The following is an 18,705-nucleotide window of genomic DNA, read 5'->3' as shown; positions in this document are numbered from 1 at the left end:
TTTAACTTGTCTAGTTTCCTGAAACAGACCCAGCTTTTTAGGTAGAATCCAAAAATGTGTATGGTAGTTAAGATCAGAGCCACACAAGGAGCCAAGTGCTAACCTTTAATATCCAATCTAACACTAATTACTGTGTGTTTGGGGTACATTGTGCTCTTGGAACACCTTGTTCAATCATCCAGTTGTTGATTTAATGTGAAGTTGATGAATTTAGATTTAGAGGTGTAATTTCCCCTAAATGTTTCACTCTGACCTCTAAAGACATTTCTTTAGTCTTTAGCTCCTTTAGCCAGATAGAAACATCTGGCACTTTATAATTTATTTATTTTTTTTAAATCTTCACTTGATATACTTCACTAGAATGTTTTTGTCGCACTGACCTTATCGAATTGGTGTCATGAGTCGTACCAAGTAACGGGTTACCGTGGTAACTCCAACAAACATCTGGTAATGCGGTGGCAATTTCACCAGGAGTCTATGAAGGAGTTATGGTTCTCACTATTTGTAGGAAATTTTCTTTATTTCACTTTCATAATTACATGAGTCGTTCAAGAGGTAACAGACAAACATGTAGAGCTAAATAAAACATTAAAATGTGAAACCAATACTGGATGTCAAACAACATGGACCAACTGGCTCACCGGACAGAGAAGCATTGTGTGTCTTTGCCAAGTGACAACAAGGCTCTGCAGTAAAACCAAGGCAAACAGAATGAATTATCTTACAAAGCAAAACCTGAAGCTTTCTGCAATTAAATGCATCATGTAATACATCGTGAATTGTTTTGGTTGTTGAGATGGAGAATCTGGGAAATGCCCGGTGATACAGCGTGAGATTAAACGCTCCACGCTTTAATTCTGTCCAATTAAATGCTGAAAGAAACAGTCAGAGATTTAAGAGGAGCGTAAACATGGTGAAGACTGCAGAGATGAGGTAGAGCTGTTGTCATTTTGTCATCTAGGATTTCATTAAGCAAAATGAATGAAATTTGCACTTATGTGTAGCAGAAGTAGGAAATACTGCCACCTAATGTTTTTGACCATTTTTGTGGAAAAGTCACAATAAACTTGTAGAACGGATTAGCGTTAACACGTGCAGAGATCTGTTGATTTTGCGTGAAATACTGGAGGGACTGACTGATGTAATTTGTATCATACATACATACAGAAAAAAACTGCTTTGATTTGACTGACAAAAAAAATAATATTTAAGCACACAGCTGTTATCTTGAAGTTTTTATTCATGGAGCCTAGAGGGCTAAGAAGCTGCGGTGGACCAGATTTGGCCCCCGGGTCTCGGGTTTGACACAGGTGACCCACACAGTCATGGAGAAGACGGCTGACTTGACATTATCTAAGAAGCTGTCTATCCACAGAGCGCTGTATCCAGTGATATTATTTGGGAAGTTGAGTGGAAGGAGAAAGTCTCACAAGCATTAGCAGTAACAGGAACGTGGAGGTCTACAGAGCATCATCCATTCAAGTGTTTAGTTGAGATTGATGAATTATCGCTCATATTTAGTCACTTCTGAACCAGAGGCGACACCAGTTCAGATCAAAGATAATTTAGCATTTATTTTAGGACAGAATCCATGTTGTTTGAAGTCCGGTGTGAAGTTTCCACATGAGTAATGATTTAGGATGCCATGTCATGCATTTGTTTTGGTCTGCTGTGGTTTATCAAGTTTTATTTTTCCTGCTGCTCACAAGCTTTATGGTGATTCTGGTTTCATTTTCCGGCAGGACTCACAAACGTGAGCTAAACCTGACGTTTGTAACTTTCAGCAGAAGTCTCCACTGACTACATGTTCTTTATGGTACGTCAACATATTGTACTTTCAGTAGGGTCACTTTTTCTATTCTTGAAGGGGCTGAATTTTGTAAATGTAATTTTTTTTAGCTTTACATCAGGGTATAATGTTATTCCCTCATCAAAAACATACCTGAAATGTTGCTTTGATTCTTTTATGCATATTTGAAGAATCCTTGAATCTCTATGGCAACCATTCAGGGTGCCTAAATGGTTGCCCTCACAAAGCTCCGCCTACTTATCCAAAGCTCAGCCTTAGAGCTGCAGTCCCCATGCCTTCTCCATTGGGCCCCTTCAGACTGGCAGCAGCAGCAATTCACAAACACCTGGTGGAATTAAAAATCTGCTGAGCTCATCCTACCAACTACTTTTCAGTCCAACAGTTGTAGACAGCATCATGGAGAAGTAATGTTGTGAAAACGTGCTGAAGGTGGACTGTCGGATAGAGTAGGAGCTTCTTAATAAAGAGACAGAGGTCTGATTTCAAGGTGTCAGATTTCGAAGTTACATTTCTTTTAAGTGTTGTTTGATATGTTCAGCATTTTTATATCAGCAGAATGTAACATAATGCTATAGTGCTAAAAAAATTGAACTATATTCCTGGAAAGTTCATAATATCGCCCTTCCCTTTTAACGGTCGGCTGTAATGAAAAATTTCTAAGAAACCAAAACTGAATTATCAAACTTGCTATGGCAAAATGCTTCAAAAATGTCACAGACTTCAAGAAGAATCTATAGTATAGTTACATTTTTTGAATTGAATTGCTGAAATAAATGATGTTGTCAGATGTATTCCAATGTAATGAGATGGACTCTGTCTTCTAGTCAGCAGTAATAAAAGTTGAGTGATGTGTAGCAACCTGTAGCTATGGCACCTTTTTTAAGCCATAAATGAAATCAGCAAACCTCACTCTGCCCCCGACCTCGGAACAAAATGGAGGCACTAAAGCGAGAGAGTACACGCCTGTTTGCACGCACACACAACAGCAGCGGCACACGGTTGGGTTTGTGTATTCAAAGCACCAATCAACAGCCTGTATTTATGATTTTAATAACCAGCAGTGTGAGTCCTTCTTTTTTCCATTCCCTGTTGCTTCGCTGTCATCCTGTTCGCATCAGGTGAAGAGGTCACACTGCTTACCGTTAGCCGCCATAAACGTCAGCGGGAGTGTAACAGCCGATGACAGGGTTATAAAAAGTCAGGAGCAAAGGACACACGGGTCTGTGGCGACTCAGAGCCGGCAGACACGGCGCATTGGCTGGGTTGTAAATCTAAAAAAAAATGTGGGTTTGTGAATGGAACAAATGGAGGTTGGGCCACAAATACGTCAGATTATTGCTGGAAAGAAAAAAACAGTCTCATGGAAACATTGTCCCAAAGTGTCTCTCTACGTATCTGTATGTGCATGTCTGTGAAGACGGATGCTGCAGTATTCTCTCTGTAGATTGAGAAGATGGCAGAACTGGATTTAAATAAAAACATTCATGATTAGCATTATAGTCAGGTGCTCCAATCATTTCCTTTCCCACAAGTATATAAAAGCAAGCAGCTTGGCAAGAAGCCTGTTCTGACAAAAATGTGAAGTAATTGGTTTTCCTCAGGAACTTAGTAGAACTCCAGTGTGGTTTCATAACAGGGATAGAATGAACTTGAGCAATAAATCAAATCAATAATTTTCTTACTAAAAATTCCACAGTGAATTGTTGGTAGTGCCACTGCAAAGTGGATGTGATGGTAGGCCATGGTTGGTTGGTTGGGTGGCTGGTTGGCTGGGTGGCTGGTTGGTTGGTTGGTTGCAGCTTGTTTTCAGGCGTTTCGACCTGCCCCATAGTTCCAGTGAAAGCAATCCATTATGCTAATTTTCCGGGTCAACAACGACTCTTAACATACAGCTGGCGCTGCAATGGAATGGTTTAGATCATTCATGTGTTAGAATAGCCTAGTCAAAGCCTAGACCTAAATCTATTCTGTGAAAAGACTCTGGTGTTCACAGATAATCTCCATCCAATCTGACTGAGGCAAATATTCAGTTGATTCCCCAAAAGACTTCAAGCAAAATGTGAATTTATAAAGTAAAACACAACTTTTAAATGTGTTGATCTATCAATATTACAATGAAGTTATTAAAGGTATGTTGGCAGTAAAACACCAAAAAAGTTCGAGGTTAGGACATTTCTGCCAGTTCTAAATCTTAAGCCGTCGCTGTATCTCAAAACAAAATGAGGATTCTGTCTCAGTGAACTGCCGGTAGCTGGATTTAAAAATGAAATGTAACTCAGACAGCCTCACCAGAATCTAAATCAGATGGCGGGCTCAGGACAAATGTCTGTCCTCTGTAGTGGTGGTATTTCCTGGATGATAGTGCAGCTTTCCTAACGACTCACAGGTCACCAGTTTGATCTGGAGAGCGATGTCTCTCTGAAACCAGTAAGAGACATCTCTCACTGGTTTCAGTGTTCGCTTCACGGTGGTTCTGATTTAGAAGGTATTGCGACAGCCAGTGATTTACCAGGCGAGAACGTGCTGCTTTTGTTCACCATTCTCTCTGTGTTTCATGAGAAAGCCTGACGCTGGCAGTGTGGAGGGCAGCCAAGATGCAAAGCGCTCAGCTTTTGATTGGGGATGTAAAGTAAAAGGTCGCTGCAGCCTGTGAAAATTTAATTGCCTCTACTTGAGTTATGCAACGACACGGGTAGGCGATGACGCTCCGTCTTCCTTCAGTGTTTTTGATCCAGGCATGAAGCTCTGCACTGCGCTGACCACTCTGGGGTTTACGTAACCAGCGCGGCCAAACGCCGAAACAAGGCGAGGAGCCGAGAGAGAGAGAGGGTGTGTGTGTGTGTGTGTGTGCGTGTGTGTGTGTGTTGGGGGGGGTGAAACATGGGAAGAAGTGGAGCGGGGAGAACTGGAACAGGCATGTTGCGTAAATACAATGGTTTCCGGCTCAACGTGCAAAAGCTTCATTTAAATAAACCGTCTCCTGAATGAATGCAGAGGCCCAATCATTATGATGCAGCTGTGGATTCAGCGTAGCGTCTGTCCACATGCATGGAGGCAGATGGGCTCCTTTCACTACATAAGCTAGAGTCACATTGAATTCTACACATACGTATTAAAATGCCAGATTTTAGTGGACAGAAATATTCTGTATCATTAATCCATTACAACCATTCAGCTGTGCAAAACGTCTGGGTGGACCTAGCTTCGCCTTCGAGGGCGAAGCTCCTCCTCTGAGCTGCAGTTTCCGAACTCCCCCTCCCTGCAGTTCCCCCACTCAGATCCTTCAGACTAGCCAGCAGCAATTAGCAAACACCTGGTGGAACTGCACTTCTGCTGAGCTCATCATACGAGCTACTTCTCAGTGAAACCTGGTGAAAATGTTGCTGAAGGGTTAAAAGAGGAGCCATGTTGTGATGACTTCCAGAAAGAGCAGGAGCTTCTTAAAGAGACAGAGGCCCAATTTTAAGGCATTAAATTATGAAGTCAAATTTTGTTTAAGTTATATTTAATATATAGGATTTTTGCAACAACTAAACTAGTAGAATAATCACTTGATTGTTTTGTAAAATGGTACCATGTGCCTGGAAAACACATAATACTGCCCCTTTAAAAGAAAAAGATTTTAAGAAGCTGCAATAACAAAGTTGGATAAACTCACATAGTTAAACTAATACCTTGTTGAAGCAGCTTTCAATTCAGTTCCACCAATCAACCTTCATGGGAGCCAAGACAAGAATGGCTTGACCATCATCGTCTAACGATGTGGACAAGAAATGTCACAAGATGTAACCAAAAACTTCAACAAAGTAATTTAAGGGCGTAAACACTTCTATGTCCAGCTTTGTGTGTTTTTTTATTCCCTCAAACCGATTTGTTTGTTTTTTTCGGCTGACTTGTGAAGGATAAATGTGACACTGAAGGTGGAAGCGATTCCTTGTCTCCTTCTCAGAAACCTTCTGATGTGGGTGTGTGCGGAGGAAGGCGGTGTGATCGCACCATGGCCAGGCTTCGTGATGCGATGAATAGAACCAGCAGATGCTTGTTGTGATGCGACAGAGCGCACCTGGAGCTCTGGTGCAATATATCAAGCAACCGCTCGCTGCGTCACAACAATGAGACGTGTCCAATAGGCCCAAACCTTCTTTTCCAAATTATACAGACTCCATTCTGAAAGGCATTGACACCCAGGAAGATTATTGTACTTAGTAATATGCTTAGCACATAGCAGGAATGGCAAAATATTCTTACAAATCAATCTGATTAACTGTATTGGTTGGTTTATTTGCTGATTCCTATAAGGTTAAGTCAAGGGATGAACAGTTTGTGAACAAAAGAAGGTTCCCGGTGTTAAAAACGTCTCCAGACAGAGTCATGAAATTAAAAAGAAACATCCAGCTGAAATTTGCCTAATTAGGTTTAAGTGTATATTCATGGGAGCCCAGAGTGGTGAGGAATCCGGCGATATGAAGCCTCTGTGAGCTGTTGATACTCAGCAGGTCAGCTCTGCTATTACTTGATCGAGTACCCATGATGCAGAAGGGGAAAATGTAAGAGAAGGAAGTTTATTTAATTCTAACAAACATCTGGTACTAGTGCTAACGTTAACTTGGCTCGTAAGGATCCAGAATTATCAATCAAGCTAGCTAGTCACTAGTGTGTGTTTGCTAAGTTGTTTTATGTGCTAACAACTTGTACTTTTTTATATATCTTTACTCTGTGATGATTACCTCTCCTGTCCTTGAAAGTGGAAAACACATGGTCAGGTACCGGGTGAGATGGACACAAACCACACACAACCCTCTGAAGAAGACACTGAGCACAACTTCCTACTGCGCCAAATGTAAACAAACATGGAGTGGGGTCAGATTTTAGTGGTTGTCAGGGAAAGACCATAAGCTATTTCTCTCACTAGACTCGCCTGCTTGTTTTGGTTGTATTTACCCAGAATGCCCTGCGCTGTAGTCCGCTTCTTGCCTTTGGAGCGTTCGCATATGCATTCAAACTGCACCAGAGTTCACTTTTTGGTCCACATCAGAGTTTGATTGCACATTGACACCTCCTCAAACGAACCGGACTTTCTATGCAAATGAACTAGAGCTGGATTAAAGAGGACTGAACAGAAATTATAGTTACAAACTCTGTAAATCTGGTCTTGTGCCAAAGATACTTGTAGTCTAGAAAAGCAATGTGCCTCAGACTGGAAAAGGTGCATTTATGGATGTCCTTGAGCTATACATGGTTTTTACTGATACTTATAGAAAAATATTTTATTTATAGGCCAAGAGAATTAGCTTTTTCATCCATCCCTGTTGTTTGCGAATGCTCAGATTTACAGGCATACCAGAAAACGTGAATACAAAGGTTCTGACTCTGTATTTTGTTTGTAAAAAAAAATAAAATGTGACTAATTCCATTAAGCTTGTAATATGTTAAAATCTTTGTAGTATGTTAAGCAAAATTAAAGTCCGGGCTTCATTCATAACTTCATAGCAATAAAAACATACATGTTGCATGGTGTTCTGACTTCACATTTTTTCTGAATCAGAGAAAGGAAACAAACCCGACTTAACAGAGAGGGCAGCCATCTTGCAGTTGGAAAGTTGAGATGTTATGAATGCATTGGTGACCGGGTCAGTATGGCTCTGGTGTAAAATGCTCTTAATGTCAATATGAATGGAACTTTACTTGTGAACTCTGCTGACTCTTTTTGGCTAATCTTCATTTTACTCAGGAATTTTACACAGGAAGTTTGGGATATTCCAGTTGATTTTCCTCCTGTATTCCGGTTTTTAACCATCATAGTCATTTTCTTCAACAATAAAGTCCTCACTAGATTACACCAGTGTCTGCTAAACTCGGCTAAAACCTTCATTTTCTCTCTCTGTCTCTTGCAGCCCACCCCTGACTCCCATTAGGATCTTCTCTTCCCTCTTGGAGACCCTCTCCACCCCCCACATCCAGCAGCCATGGCCGATGACACCGACATGCGCAATGAGCTGTCAGACATGCAGCAGCGCGCCGACCAGCTGGCCGACGAGGTGAGAAGAACGCATTTCTGCCCGGACGCAGCTGTTCGGCGTACGGTGGAGTGAAAACACGCGAACATCCGCCTTGTAACCAGCAGAGATGTAACAGCACACAATGTTACAGCTGAAAAATGGGAATATAGTGAAAGAGTTCAGGATTTTTTGTAAATCATTTTAGAAAAAGAAGCTCATATATTTTTAAACGAGTGTTTGACTCATTTTCATGTCAGGCCACACCAAGATGCAACCAGAATGTATTTATAAAGCTTCCTACTAACAAACTGTTAAAATATTAGAACTTTCTCCTCATTCAATGAAAACTTAGAAAACATGTAATAATATTGAACATCTTTTCACTTTGATGTAATTTGGCACTATACAAATAAAAGCTAAGAAAGTTCTTATTATAGTTCTATTTATGTGGCTCTTTAGACTCTATAGGACCACATAAATATTTACAGCAGACCAGATTCGGCCCACGGACCTCGAGTTTGACACATGTTATAAAGATTCATTACAGAGTGAAATAATTCAAGCGTTATTTCTTTTAATGTTGATGATTACGGCTTACGGAGAACAAAAACCTGTGGCCTACAAACCAGGACAAAAATTCTCTGATTCAGAATTTGGAATATTACATAAGATCAGTTGTGTCAAACTCAAGGCCCCGGGGGCCAAATCCGGAGCTCCTCTCTGTTCTTTGTGAGAGCGTGTCAGACGGAGAAACAACGTCGCCGTGATGGCCCGGAGCAGACTGGCCCAGAACCCTGCAGCTCCACATATGACTCACTGTGGCACAGCTGAGCAGAATATTAAACACACACACACACACACGCGCGCGCGTTGGCGCAGAGCATGCACAAAATGGCGGCACCACTATTATAGCTTCTTTTTCCTTTTCTTTTTTTTTTTTTGCTTCTGACTTTAAAGAAGCTTTTAGGTCTGCACGTTGAGAAAAATCACAGAGCTGCTGCTTTAAAAAAACTAACAAAAAGAACAGTACATTTAGAGTCGACTGTCGTTTTCAAGCTGCTGTGTTTGTAATTTCAGATGGAGAATAATAATTCCATCTTTAATCTCTTCGCAGTCACTGGAGAGCACTCGCCGTATGCTGCAGCTGGTGGAAGAGGTAAGAAAAACCCGCAGCACTGATCAGTCATCCACGGGAAACTACAGCAGTTTGTAAAAAAAAAAAATATATAGAAAGAAGTCAAAAATGAAGTTTTGATCGACTTTAATTCATAGTGCAGGTGCGTGTAGACGCAGAACCTCACAGAAAGCACAGAACCTTTTGTGATTCTGCAGCCTTCAAACAAATCTGAAAAGTGTGGCATGAATTTATATCAAGCCCAGTTTACTCAAAAGTTCCTAAATCAGTGGTGTCCAATTCATCTGTGTAGCTTTTCTATGCAGGCCTCAAAGGTTTGTTAGAACATTAGAGAACAAACGTTGTCATGGCAACCGAGGGACAAAATGGAGGCGATTAGTAAAGTTTAGTAAGTAAAGTTTATTTATAAAGCGCTTGCCACAGACGTACAATCACAAAGTGCTGTACAATAGAAAACCAACACAAGAAACGCAGTGAAATCTAGATTAGAGCAGCTTTATGTTATAAAACAATACCATACCACAACTATTCATCATGCAATCCATAAATCTGATTTTCTTTATATAAAAGAATGACCTAAAGAAAACCATCCTGTTAGAAGCTACAAGCTTTGTAGAAGAAGATGCTAACGCTGCACATCACATCAGGCTAACGCTTGTGGTTCTGATGCGACAAAATGCAGAAAAACTTATTTTGTCAGAGAATCTAAGAAACAAACACACCTCCAGGGTTGTAATTCCTAAAGACATAGAGGATCACAACACATCTGGGAATGACTCAAGTTTGTACTCTTATCAACTCAGAGTGAAAGGAGAAAAAAGGCAATACGTTTTTAAATGCAAAGTAAAAAATAAAATAAAGTTCGAAGTTCACCTTTAATTTGTGCGTTGCTCCCTCGATGTCGGGGTGTTTGCGTCTTCAATGCCGTCACCGAGTCAACCATGAGTCAACTGAATGATGGCAACACTTCACAGGAAATGAGCAGGCGTCAGCACGAGATGAGGCGCACACACACACATACACACACACACATGCACACCCCAAACACATAAAGTACATTAAAGTGAGCAATGCTAAAGGCTAGAAGATGATAGCATAATGCACAGAAAGGGAATACATTAACAAGCAAACACAGAGAGCAGGAGGGAGGGAAGACGGAGACTCTCAAGGTCAGATTGATCATCGTCGGTTCTGTCAAACCGAGGAGGAACAGGAGAGAGAGGTTCAAATCCCACCGGGCCGATGAAACGGGGCGGAGAGCAGGAGGGAAGTGGAGGCAGACTGTGGCGAAATAAAAAAAATGTAAAAACACAGGAATCCATCAACATGTAGATCTGTTTTGTTATTATAGCTAATCCCTATTTGCATTACTAAAACAGTACATATGACTTTTACATTTCCTCCCTGAGATAACATGCTTCATTTTGTAGATTAGTGATCTCTGCTCAAAATTAAAAGAAGAAATTTTCAACTTTGAAAGATCTGGAAAGAAACCAGTGGAAACGTCCAAAAACTGATTAGAAGAGAGTTGTAAAAATTTTCATGCAAATGTTTTTATAAAATATGAAATAAAACTGCAATTTTTTTGTTTGTTTTGTTTTGTTTATTTATTTTTCAAAATTGAAACTTTGCACATTGTTTCATTCCCTATTGAGAGGCGTCAGATAAAAACTTTGCGGTAAAATTACTTAGTAGTTAAATCTAAATCAGCCGGGATCTAAGCTGTGTGTTATCATGTCAACTCCTGAACAATTGAACCTTTGGTGAATCTTCATGTCCCATAAAGTTTTTGTTTTCTTTATCAGTCATCTAAATCTTTTGATAGTGCACGTATGTTGGAACGAAGGGTGTAAAATGGACAAAGTTCTTATTGCCCTGACTTTACTGGCTCTGTGTATTTATTTTCTACTGATTTAACGATCGCCTGGCCACCTTGGGCTGAAATTTCAATTCTCTGAACGGAGCCAATGAACGACCATTGGAGTCAAATTATTATTAGCTGAATCACATAGAAAGTAGATACCATTCAAGCATTCAGCATGCAGAGGTGAGTTCAGTTTTTATTGGTATCAAAAGATAGATTTAGCCTTTAAAATTTAGCTTCATTACCTTAATGTAGTGGATTTTTTTTACGCCTTTGAAGCCTGTAAATAAAAATGTTTATATTTTACATTAGAATGCCTGAACAGTGTCTTCTGCTAAGGAAAGCTCTAAATGAAAGGTTTCATAGTGCATTTCTAAAATAAGGTTACTGAAAAGAAGAAGATTTTTTCTTTGCAGAGCAGCAGATTAAAATGTAACCATCGCTGTCGTCATCCTGATAAACTATGACTTACAGATTATCAGGTTCATACAGAATCTGTTTGGACCGGAGAAAGACCAACATGTTAACGACATCTTATCACCCTGTTATGGGGTTTTTAATTTCCAGGACATCATTGCTGACCATCCTGTTGACTTCTGTTCTGTCTTGCCCCCCCTCACCCCTCCACCCTCATACCCCTGTGATCCGGCCCTGGCCTTCCACAGAGCAAAGATGCTGGAATCAGGACTTTGGTCATGCTGGACGAGCAGGGAGGTGAGTCAACAAGAGGAGAGATGGTCAAAATGTTTTGCTGTGTATTTAAATTATACACAGCTGCTATGTGCTCTGTTTTTTTGTTTTTACAATCATTGTAAAAATATATTAATGATCACATTTTAACTCTGTACTTTTGATGTTTTTCATATGATAACCAAACATTTTGTGAACGAATGAAATGTTCCATTTTCAACTGCTTGAAATTTAATTTAAAACTAATTCATTTTTCCCTCCTTTTTGTTTATCATTTTATTTTATTTCAACTTATGCTTTGAGATTTTTTTTATTTATTTCTGTTTACTTCATGCTGAGTTGATCGTTGAAGGTTGGGGATTTTTTCATTTCTTCCTTTCAGCTTCTTTTAACTTCTCTTTACGTTTGGCTCACATTCTTCTTCTTCTTCTTCTCGGTTTGCCTGACCGCTTCTAATTAATTTGCCACCAGCTGTTTATTTCTTTCTTCTTTATTTTGTCCTTACTTCCTCATCGTTCTTTTTTTATTTCAGCTAAGAAAGACAAGAGAAACCTCAAAAGTGCCAAAAACTCTGACAGATCTTTTGGAGAATATTTCCAGCTGGCCACTGCAGTACCTCTCCCCCCCACAGCTCAGCGTTGTTTTCAGACTAAATTGTGTCTCTGGGTCAATTTGCCCCTTCGCCACGTTGTACCCCAATTTTCTATCAACGTATTTCCGTTTTGTCCTTTTCTACTTCCTGTTTGAAGGTGTAAACAAACCGTTTGGTGCCCATCTGCTCAAAACATAATGGGCTTTTCTGGTAGCTCAGCATCTTCATGAATTATGAGGACAAATACTGAAATCTCACGAAACTGAACTTTATTATGTATCCTGATGACCTTGTATCTCACCAGTTAGCAAAGGTGAATTTAACATCTTTGTAAATAACTCTCGGTAACGTCCTGCTGATAAATATTGGCATCTTTCATAAAATAGTTTAGTCAAAAAACTCCAAAGCGGATCCTAAGATATGTTATTTTAGAAAGAAATCAATCTACGACCGGTCCTATGTGTGTTTATGGCAAAAAGTTATGTGTGTCAAACATGTAGTAGTGCTTCTGCTGAACTGATCGAAAAACTCAGAAGTTGGTCTCCATTTTCTGCTGGAAATCAGACCATTTCTTGAAGACGTTATGAAATATACACAAATTAATTCATTATTGATGCGTCATTATGAAACATCCTGCGGTACGCGACTAGGAAACCAAGAAACCTACAAAGCTACAAAATGGCGGAGGGGCGAAATAACCAGCAGTTATAAATGGTCCTTTTGGTAGCTAGTGGTTGAGTAACTCTCGCGCTGTTCTCAGATCTGTTTACGTTGAATCCTTTTACGTAAATTAAGAACTTACTGGGGTAAAACTCCCAGTTCAAAATCACGTATTTATTATTATTTACAATGAATAAGGAGCTGAAACTGTCTCTGGCTGTTCGCCTTCTAGAAATGGCTCATGGTTAAACTGGTCTGGGAACAGGTTTGCCAGGTGTACAAAGAAAAGAAGTGGGGAAAAAAGAAACGATCGATTTAGCTGGTAATGACAAAATATTCTATCACTTCAGCCCGCTTAGTGATTCGTACAATCCCTGGTTGCGCCTTGAAAGTGTAAAAACTATACAGAGTGCACTTAATAAAATGTTTGATATGGCAAGAGAAAAAAAATCTACCAGGGTTCAACCTCTGGAATGAGGGATCTCAGCTCTCCCATTGACTAGAAGTCAAGTTTCATCAATTCATAAAGTTTGCAAGAGGGCATTAATTCTGTCAACGGGGAATGTAAGCTGTAGTCTGTCTGTGAACAGTCATGCGTGGACTCTAATGCATCGAACCCCCAGAGCATTTCTGCACCTGCAGATTATTACTAAACGTTCTGTGATGACCGACTACCTGCAGTCTGGGAGCTGAACTCAAAATCCACATGGATGTCCTCTCATTGGACTGAAAACCTTTATAGTCGTGAAGGAGAAAATCCTGGCAGTAGGAGCATTCGTCCACTGAAATCAAACTTATCATGAATATGTCTATAGTACTAACCTAACTTTAACACTTTCAGAAGTGCATGCCAACCAGGGATTGAACGAACCCTAACAGTCGGTGAACGAGTTCCTGAATCCACTCCATATTTAACTGTGCCACATGCTTTCACTCTACTTATTTCTCTGTCCCAATACAAATTTGCTTTGAGAAATAGTTGGCAACTCACCATCCACCACATCAGCATGCTGAAGCCTCTAACACCTACGAACCAGAGTCTAGTCGCAGTCATGGTCCAGTCAAAGTCAGGAAAATACCAGATCAGATTGTACATTCAACTTATCTAACTGAACAGAAAACTTGTAGGATTGCTAATTCATTTGCTTAGCAACCATGACAACTGTCACTAGCAATGAAACCCAAAGTGCAAAACAGTATTTCTTTGCCTTTTAGATATTAAAGGATGAAATCTCAGACTTTTATGTTGACATTTTAGTCCATGGCACTGAGAAATCCAGACGTTTGAGTGCAAAAAGAAATGCAGCATGAGAGTGACAACTACTCATTTTACAAAGGAAGAAAAATATTCTTATCAGGAATAAATTGCTTCATTGCAGTTTTACTGTCCTGAGGCTTTCACATGTAGAAAAGGAAATCCTGTGCAATTTTAAAGACTTAGTTATGGTTCAATTGGCTCTTCACAGACAAATTGGAAAATAATGAGCATGACTGAAGAAAGTTTTGTTTGGATATAAACTACAAAAACACTCCCTCTTGCTAATACTCAAATGGCCGATAAGCTTAGTTTTTTTGTTTAGCTACACACCTGTAACTAAACTGTATGTTTAGCTACAGGCTTAGCTTAGTCACTAGCTAATTTAGTTAATGCTCACTAGCTTTAGTGTAGCTAATTTAGCTAGTGACTAATGCTCACTAGCTATAGTGTAGCTAATTTAGCTAGTGACTAATTCTCACTAGCTTTAGTGTAGGTAGTTTAGCTAGTGACTAATGTTCACTAGTTTTAGTGTAGCTAATTTAGTTAGTGAATAATGCTCACTAGCTTTAGTGTAGCTAATTTAGCTAGTGACAAATGCTCACTAGCTTTAGTGTAGGTAGTTTAGCTAGTGTCTAATGTTCACTAGCTTTAGTGTAGCTAATTTAGTTAGTGAATAATTCTCACTAGCTTTAGTGTAGCTAATTTAGTTAGTGAATAATGCTCACTAGCTTAATGTAGCTAATTTAGCTAGTGACTAATGCTCACTAGCTTTAGTGTAGCTAATTTAGCTAGTGACTAATGTTCACTAGCTTTAGAGTAGCTAATTTAGTTAGTGAATAATGCTCACTAGCTTTAGTGTAGCTAATTTAGCTAGTGAATAATGCTCACTAGCTTTAGTGTAGCTAATTTAGCTAGTGACTAATGCTCACTAGCTATAGTGTAGCTAATTTAGCTAGTGACTAATTCTCACTAGCTTTAGTGTAGGTAGTTTAGCTAGTGACTAATGTTCACTAGTTTTAGTGTAGCTAATTTAGCTAGTGACTAATGTTCACTAGCTTTAGTGTAGCTAATTTAGTTAGTGAATAATGCTCACTAGCTTTAGTGTAGCTAATTTAGCTAGTGACTAATGCTCACTAGCTTTAGTGTAGCTAATTTAGCTAGTGACTAATTCTCACTAGCTTTAGTGTAGCTAATTTAGCTAGTGACTAATGCTCACTAGCTTAATGTAGCTAATTTAGCTAGTGACTAATGCTCACTAGCTTTAGTGTAGCTAATTTAGCTAGTGACTAATGTTCACTAGCTTTAGTGTAGCTAATTTAGTTAGTGAATAATGCTCACTAGCTTTAGTGTAGCTAATTTAGCTAGTGACTAATGCTCACTAGCTTTAGTGTAGCTAATTTAGCTAGTGACTAATTCTCACTAGCTTTAGTGTAGGTAGTTTAGCTAGTGACTAATGTTCACTAGTTTTAGTGTAGCTAATTTAGCTAGTGACTAATGTTCACTAGCTTTAGTGTAGCTAATTTAGATAGTGAATAATGCTCACTAGCTTTAGTGTAGCTAATTTAGCTAGTGACTAATTCTCACTAGCTTTAGTGTAGGTAGTTTAGCTAGTGACTAATGCTCACTAGCTTTAGTGTAGCTAATTTAGCTAGTGACTAATGTTCACTAGCTTTAGTGTAGCTAATTTAGATAGTGAATAATGCTCACTAGCTTTAGTGTAGCTAGTGACTAATGCTCACTAGTTTTAGCGAGCATCAATCATTCAATGAAATTTATTCCAATACTGTCACGGTCCACTTTACTGTAGCTAGCTAAAACCCATTAGCTGTTGCTAGTAGGCTAGTTGATGAGTTCTGACTATATTTTACGCCATAATAGGAATCTCAGCCTATCAGTTTCATTCCCAGTCTTAAGTTTTAGCCAATTGTTGGTTGGCTGAGTGTTGTTCTCCTGTCGGCTCTTATGCTACGTTAGCATAGTGGCCTGTTGTGAATAGTGTTGTATTCATTGGTTTTTTTTGGTGACTTCTAACCATATTGCAGGCGAGTTGTCTATAATCGTGCTCTACTTAACATAGTTAAAGTCTTAATTTCTCCTGTAAACTCACAAATAGCCATTGCAGTTTGCACATGAGGTCACACACGCTCACATCGACACAGTTGCTGTTCATCATATATCATATTTCTGTCAATCAGTCAATGAAATTCATTCCACTACTGTCATCCCTTTGTCCTGACCAGAGCAACTCGATCGTGTTGAAGAGGGCATGAACCATATCAACCAAGACATGAAGGAAGCCGAGAAAAATTTAAAAGATTTAGGGAAATGCTGTGGGCTTTTCATATGTCCATGTAACAAGTAGGTACTGACAATGTGCCCCAAAGGTTCTTTGCATATGTGGTGGCGTCCAGTTTTTCCTCTTTTTTTTCTTTCTCTCGTTTTGTTTTACTTTCTTTTGTCATAGTGAGTGTCTGAAGTTGTTGTCTTCTCTCCTTTGTCTTTTTTCTCTCTTTCTCTCTCATCTTCTTCCTCTCTCTCCTCGTGCTTCGTTCTGTGGGGGATAAATGACTTGTGTTTAATCAGAGCAACTGGAGCGCATCGAGGAGGGAATGGACCAAATCAATAAGGACATGAAGGATGCAGAAAAGAATTTGAACGATCTAGGGAAATTCTGTGGTCTTTGCTCCTGTCCATGTAACAAGTAGGTGCTGCTTGCCTGCCTGCCTGCCTGCCATTTAAATATGCGACTAAATACCAAATAAAATACCACAAAAAAAAAACAACAGAGGAAGAAGTGACATCACAATGGCCATTAGCCAATAGTCTGCTCTGCTCCTGTTCAGAAATAATAATAAAAAAAAACTATCTTAGCCATACAGTGGGGACACGGGTGGATATTCTTTAAAATAGTTCTAATCTCACCCTCACATAGAGGCACTTTGTCCCTAAAGTCGAACTGAAGATGGATATTTTTCAGTGTGAAAGCACTTTCCGCGTCAGTTAAACTCAAAAACTCACTTTTCGCTCGTTATTTATGATTGGATTAGTGAAGTTTCTTAGTCCATTGTTCCATATAAAGATTTCTGTCCTTTTCAGAGGACATGGGGGAAATAACAGGTGATGTAGTTATCTAATTAGTTATTTTAATAATCAAAAATCTTCTCTTGATATGCAGCATCCACTGGGGTCTTTGTTGGTTGCTCATTTGCAAACGTCCCTCGATAGCAGAAGCATAGACGGGGTGATCCAATCGATAGCATGCAGCAGTTGGATTTCAGTAGGAATTTCTAATCAAGTTAGGTTGCACCAGATTAGATCAGAAGATTGTTTTGAAGTCTTCTTTCACTGTTAGTTTTAAATCGGTTTTATTTTATTATTAGATTTAAAGTTTAATTTCTAAAAGCCCAGCCGGGGTCTGGGCCTGAGAGTTAGCCTTCTGCAATATAAGAAATATTCAAATTAAAATTGATGAAATGTGAACTTTAAATGCAGGATCTGCAACAGAACAATAATTGTAAAAATGCAACAAATAGAATAGTACGTACATGATACAGTTCCAGTTATATAAGATTTATTTACAGTTATGCTGGGATGCAGATTAAAGCCGAAATCTTGAAGAAACAAAAACCAAATGTAATAGTATTTTTTTAAATGTGCTTATTGTGCAGAATATTAAACTCTTTTCGCAAGTGACTTTTTTAACAGAATTGCATCTGGGTTGCAGTGAGTGGATATTTGTAGGTTATTTACGTCTTGTGCGGTTCGGTTTCCATTGCAGAAGCGGTTTACACCACCGCAATAAATGCATCAAGAAACGTTTCAGTAATATTCCAAAATGTGGTTGAGCGCTCTTATTGTGTGGTGCTGAGCGGCACTTTTAAGTCGTTTGATTTTTAGAGATTTTTTTTTTTATGTTTGTGATTCTCTGGGGGTAAATAGTGACACAATTATGGCCAAAAAGTTCGTGATGAATTCTTTTTATTGTCGGTTTTATTGAAATTTCAATAAAGATCACAAAAGAAAATGTCAAGTTTTTATAGCCCGGTCCTTGGAATCATATTTTTCTACAATAATAAAGGCATACACAGATTCGCTATAGTTTAATAGACTTAATATGTATAAGACTGAATGAAAAATATGGCCCTTCAGTTCAACTTTAGTGCAGATTTGTGTAGGACCTTCATGCAGGGAAAACGACTGCGGGCAAATGAAGCAGCTTGGCTTCCCACCGGATAAACCTGCAGATATTCATATTCATGTCAGTGTAAGGCATTCATACAAGTTTGGCCAAATGATCCCATGCATGACCACTGTAATTATTTACCATTATACAACATATAACATTCATCAAATCTGGTTAGAAACCTTTAAATCCAAGCTAAATTTGTTTTTTTTAAGTTTTCCTCCACTCACCAGTAAGTGCCTCCGTTAACACCCTCCTTCTCAGAGCCCCATTCTCTGAACACACACTTCCTTAAACTGCCTGGGTGACTTTTTAAATCCAGGTGTTCCTGTTGTGGAGCCATTTGTTCTAATTCCTCCTGAGCTGGATTGTGTTTCTCCAAGCGCGGTGGGAAGAGGCCTCTTTGCCGACTCTTAAAAACAAAATAGGATTCCTTCTAGAACAAACAAAGAGCAGGGCTGAGGGCCCCAAAGCATCTTGGCACTCAGATCTTCATTCTGGAACAATTTAGTTA

The 18,705-nt window shown here is 39.2% G+C and overlaps 1 protein-coding gene across 2 annotated transcripts in view; it reads left to right on the top strand.

Annotated features, from left to right (window-relative positions):
- snap25 (synaptosome associated protein 25) overlaps positions 1-18,705 on the top strand; it is a 39,025-nt gene that overhangs the window by 11,259 nt on the left and 9,061 nt on the right. Inside the window, exons 2-5 of one of the 2 annotated variants that reach the window (XM_005812573.2) lie at positions 7,705-7,848; positions 8,924-8,965; positions 11,474-11,522; positions 16,592-16,709. In XM_005812573.2, the coding sequence (XP_005812630.1) occupies positions 7,777-7,848; positions 8,924-8,965; positions 11,474-11,522; positions 16,592-16,709 (281 nt within the window). In that variant the 5' untranslated portion in view covers positions 7,705-7,776. Of the gene's footprint in view, positions 1-7,704; positions 7,849-8,923; positions 8,966-11,473; positions 11,523-16,248; positions 16,367-16,591; positions 16,710-18,705 lie in introns of both variants that reach the window. The other variant, XM_023347624.1, reaches the window with a different exon arrangement.

This window comes from Xiphophorus maculatus, chromosome 15, assembly GCF_002775205.1.
Source record: "Xiphophorus maculatus strain JP 163 A chromosome 15, X_maculatus-5.0-male, whole genome shotgun sequence".
Lineage (NCBI taxonomy): Eukaryota > Metazoa > Chordata > Actinopteri > Cyprinodontiformes > Poeciliidae > Xiphophorus > Xiphophorus maculatus.
The sequence above is the reverse complement of the archived record's forward strand: the minus strand, read 5'-3'. Positions and strand labels throughout refer to the sequence as shown.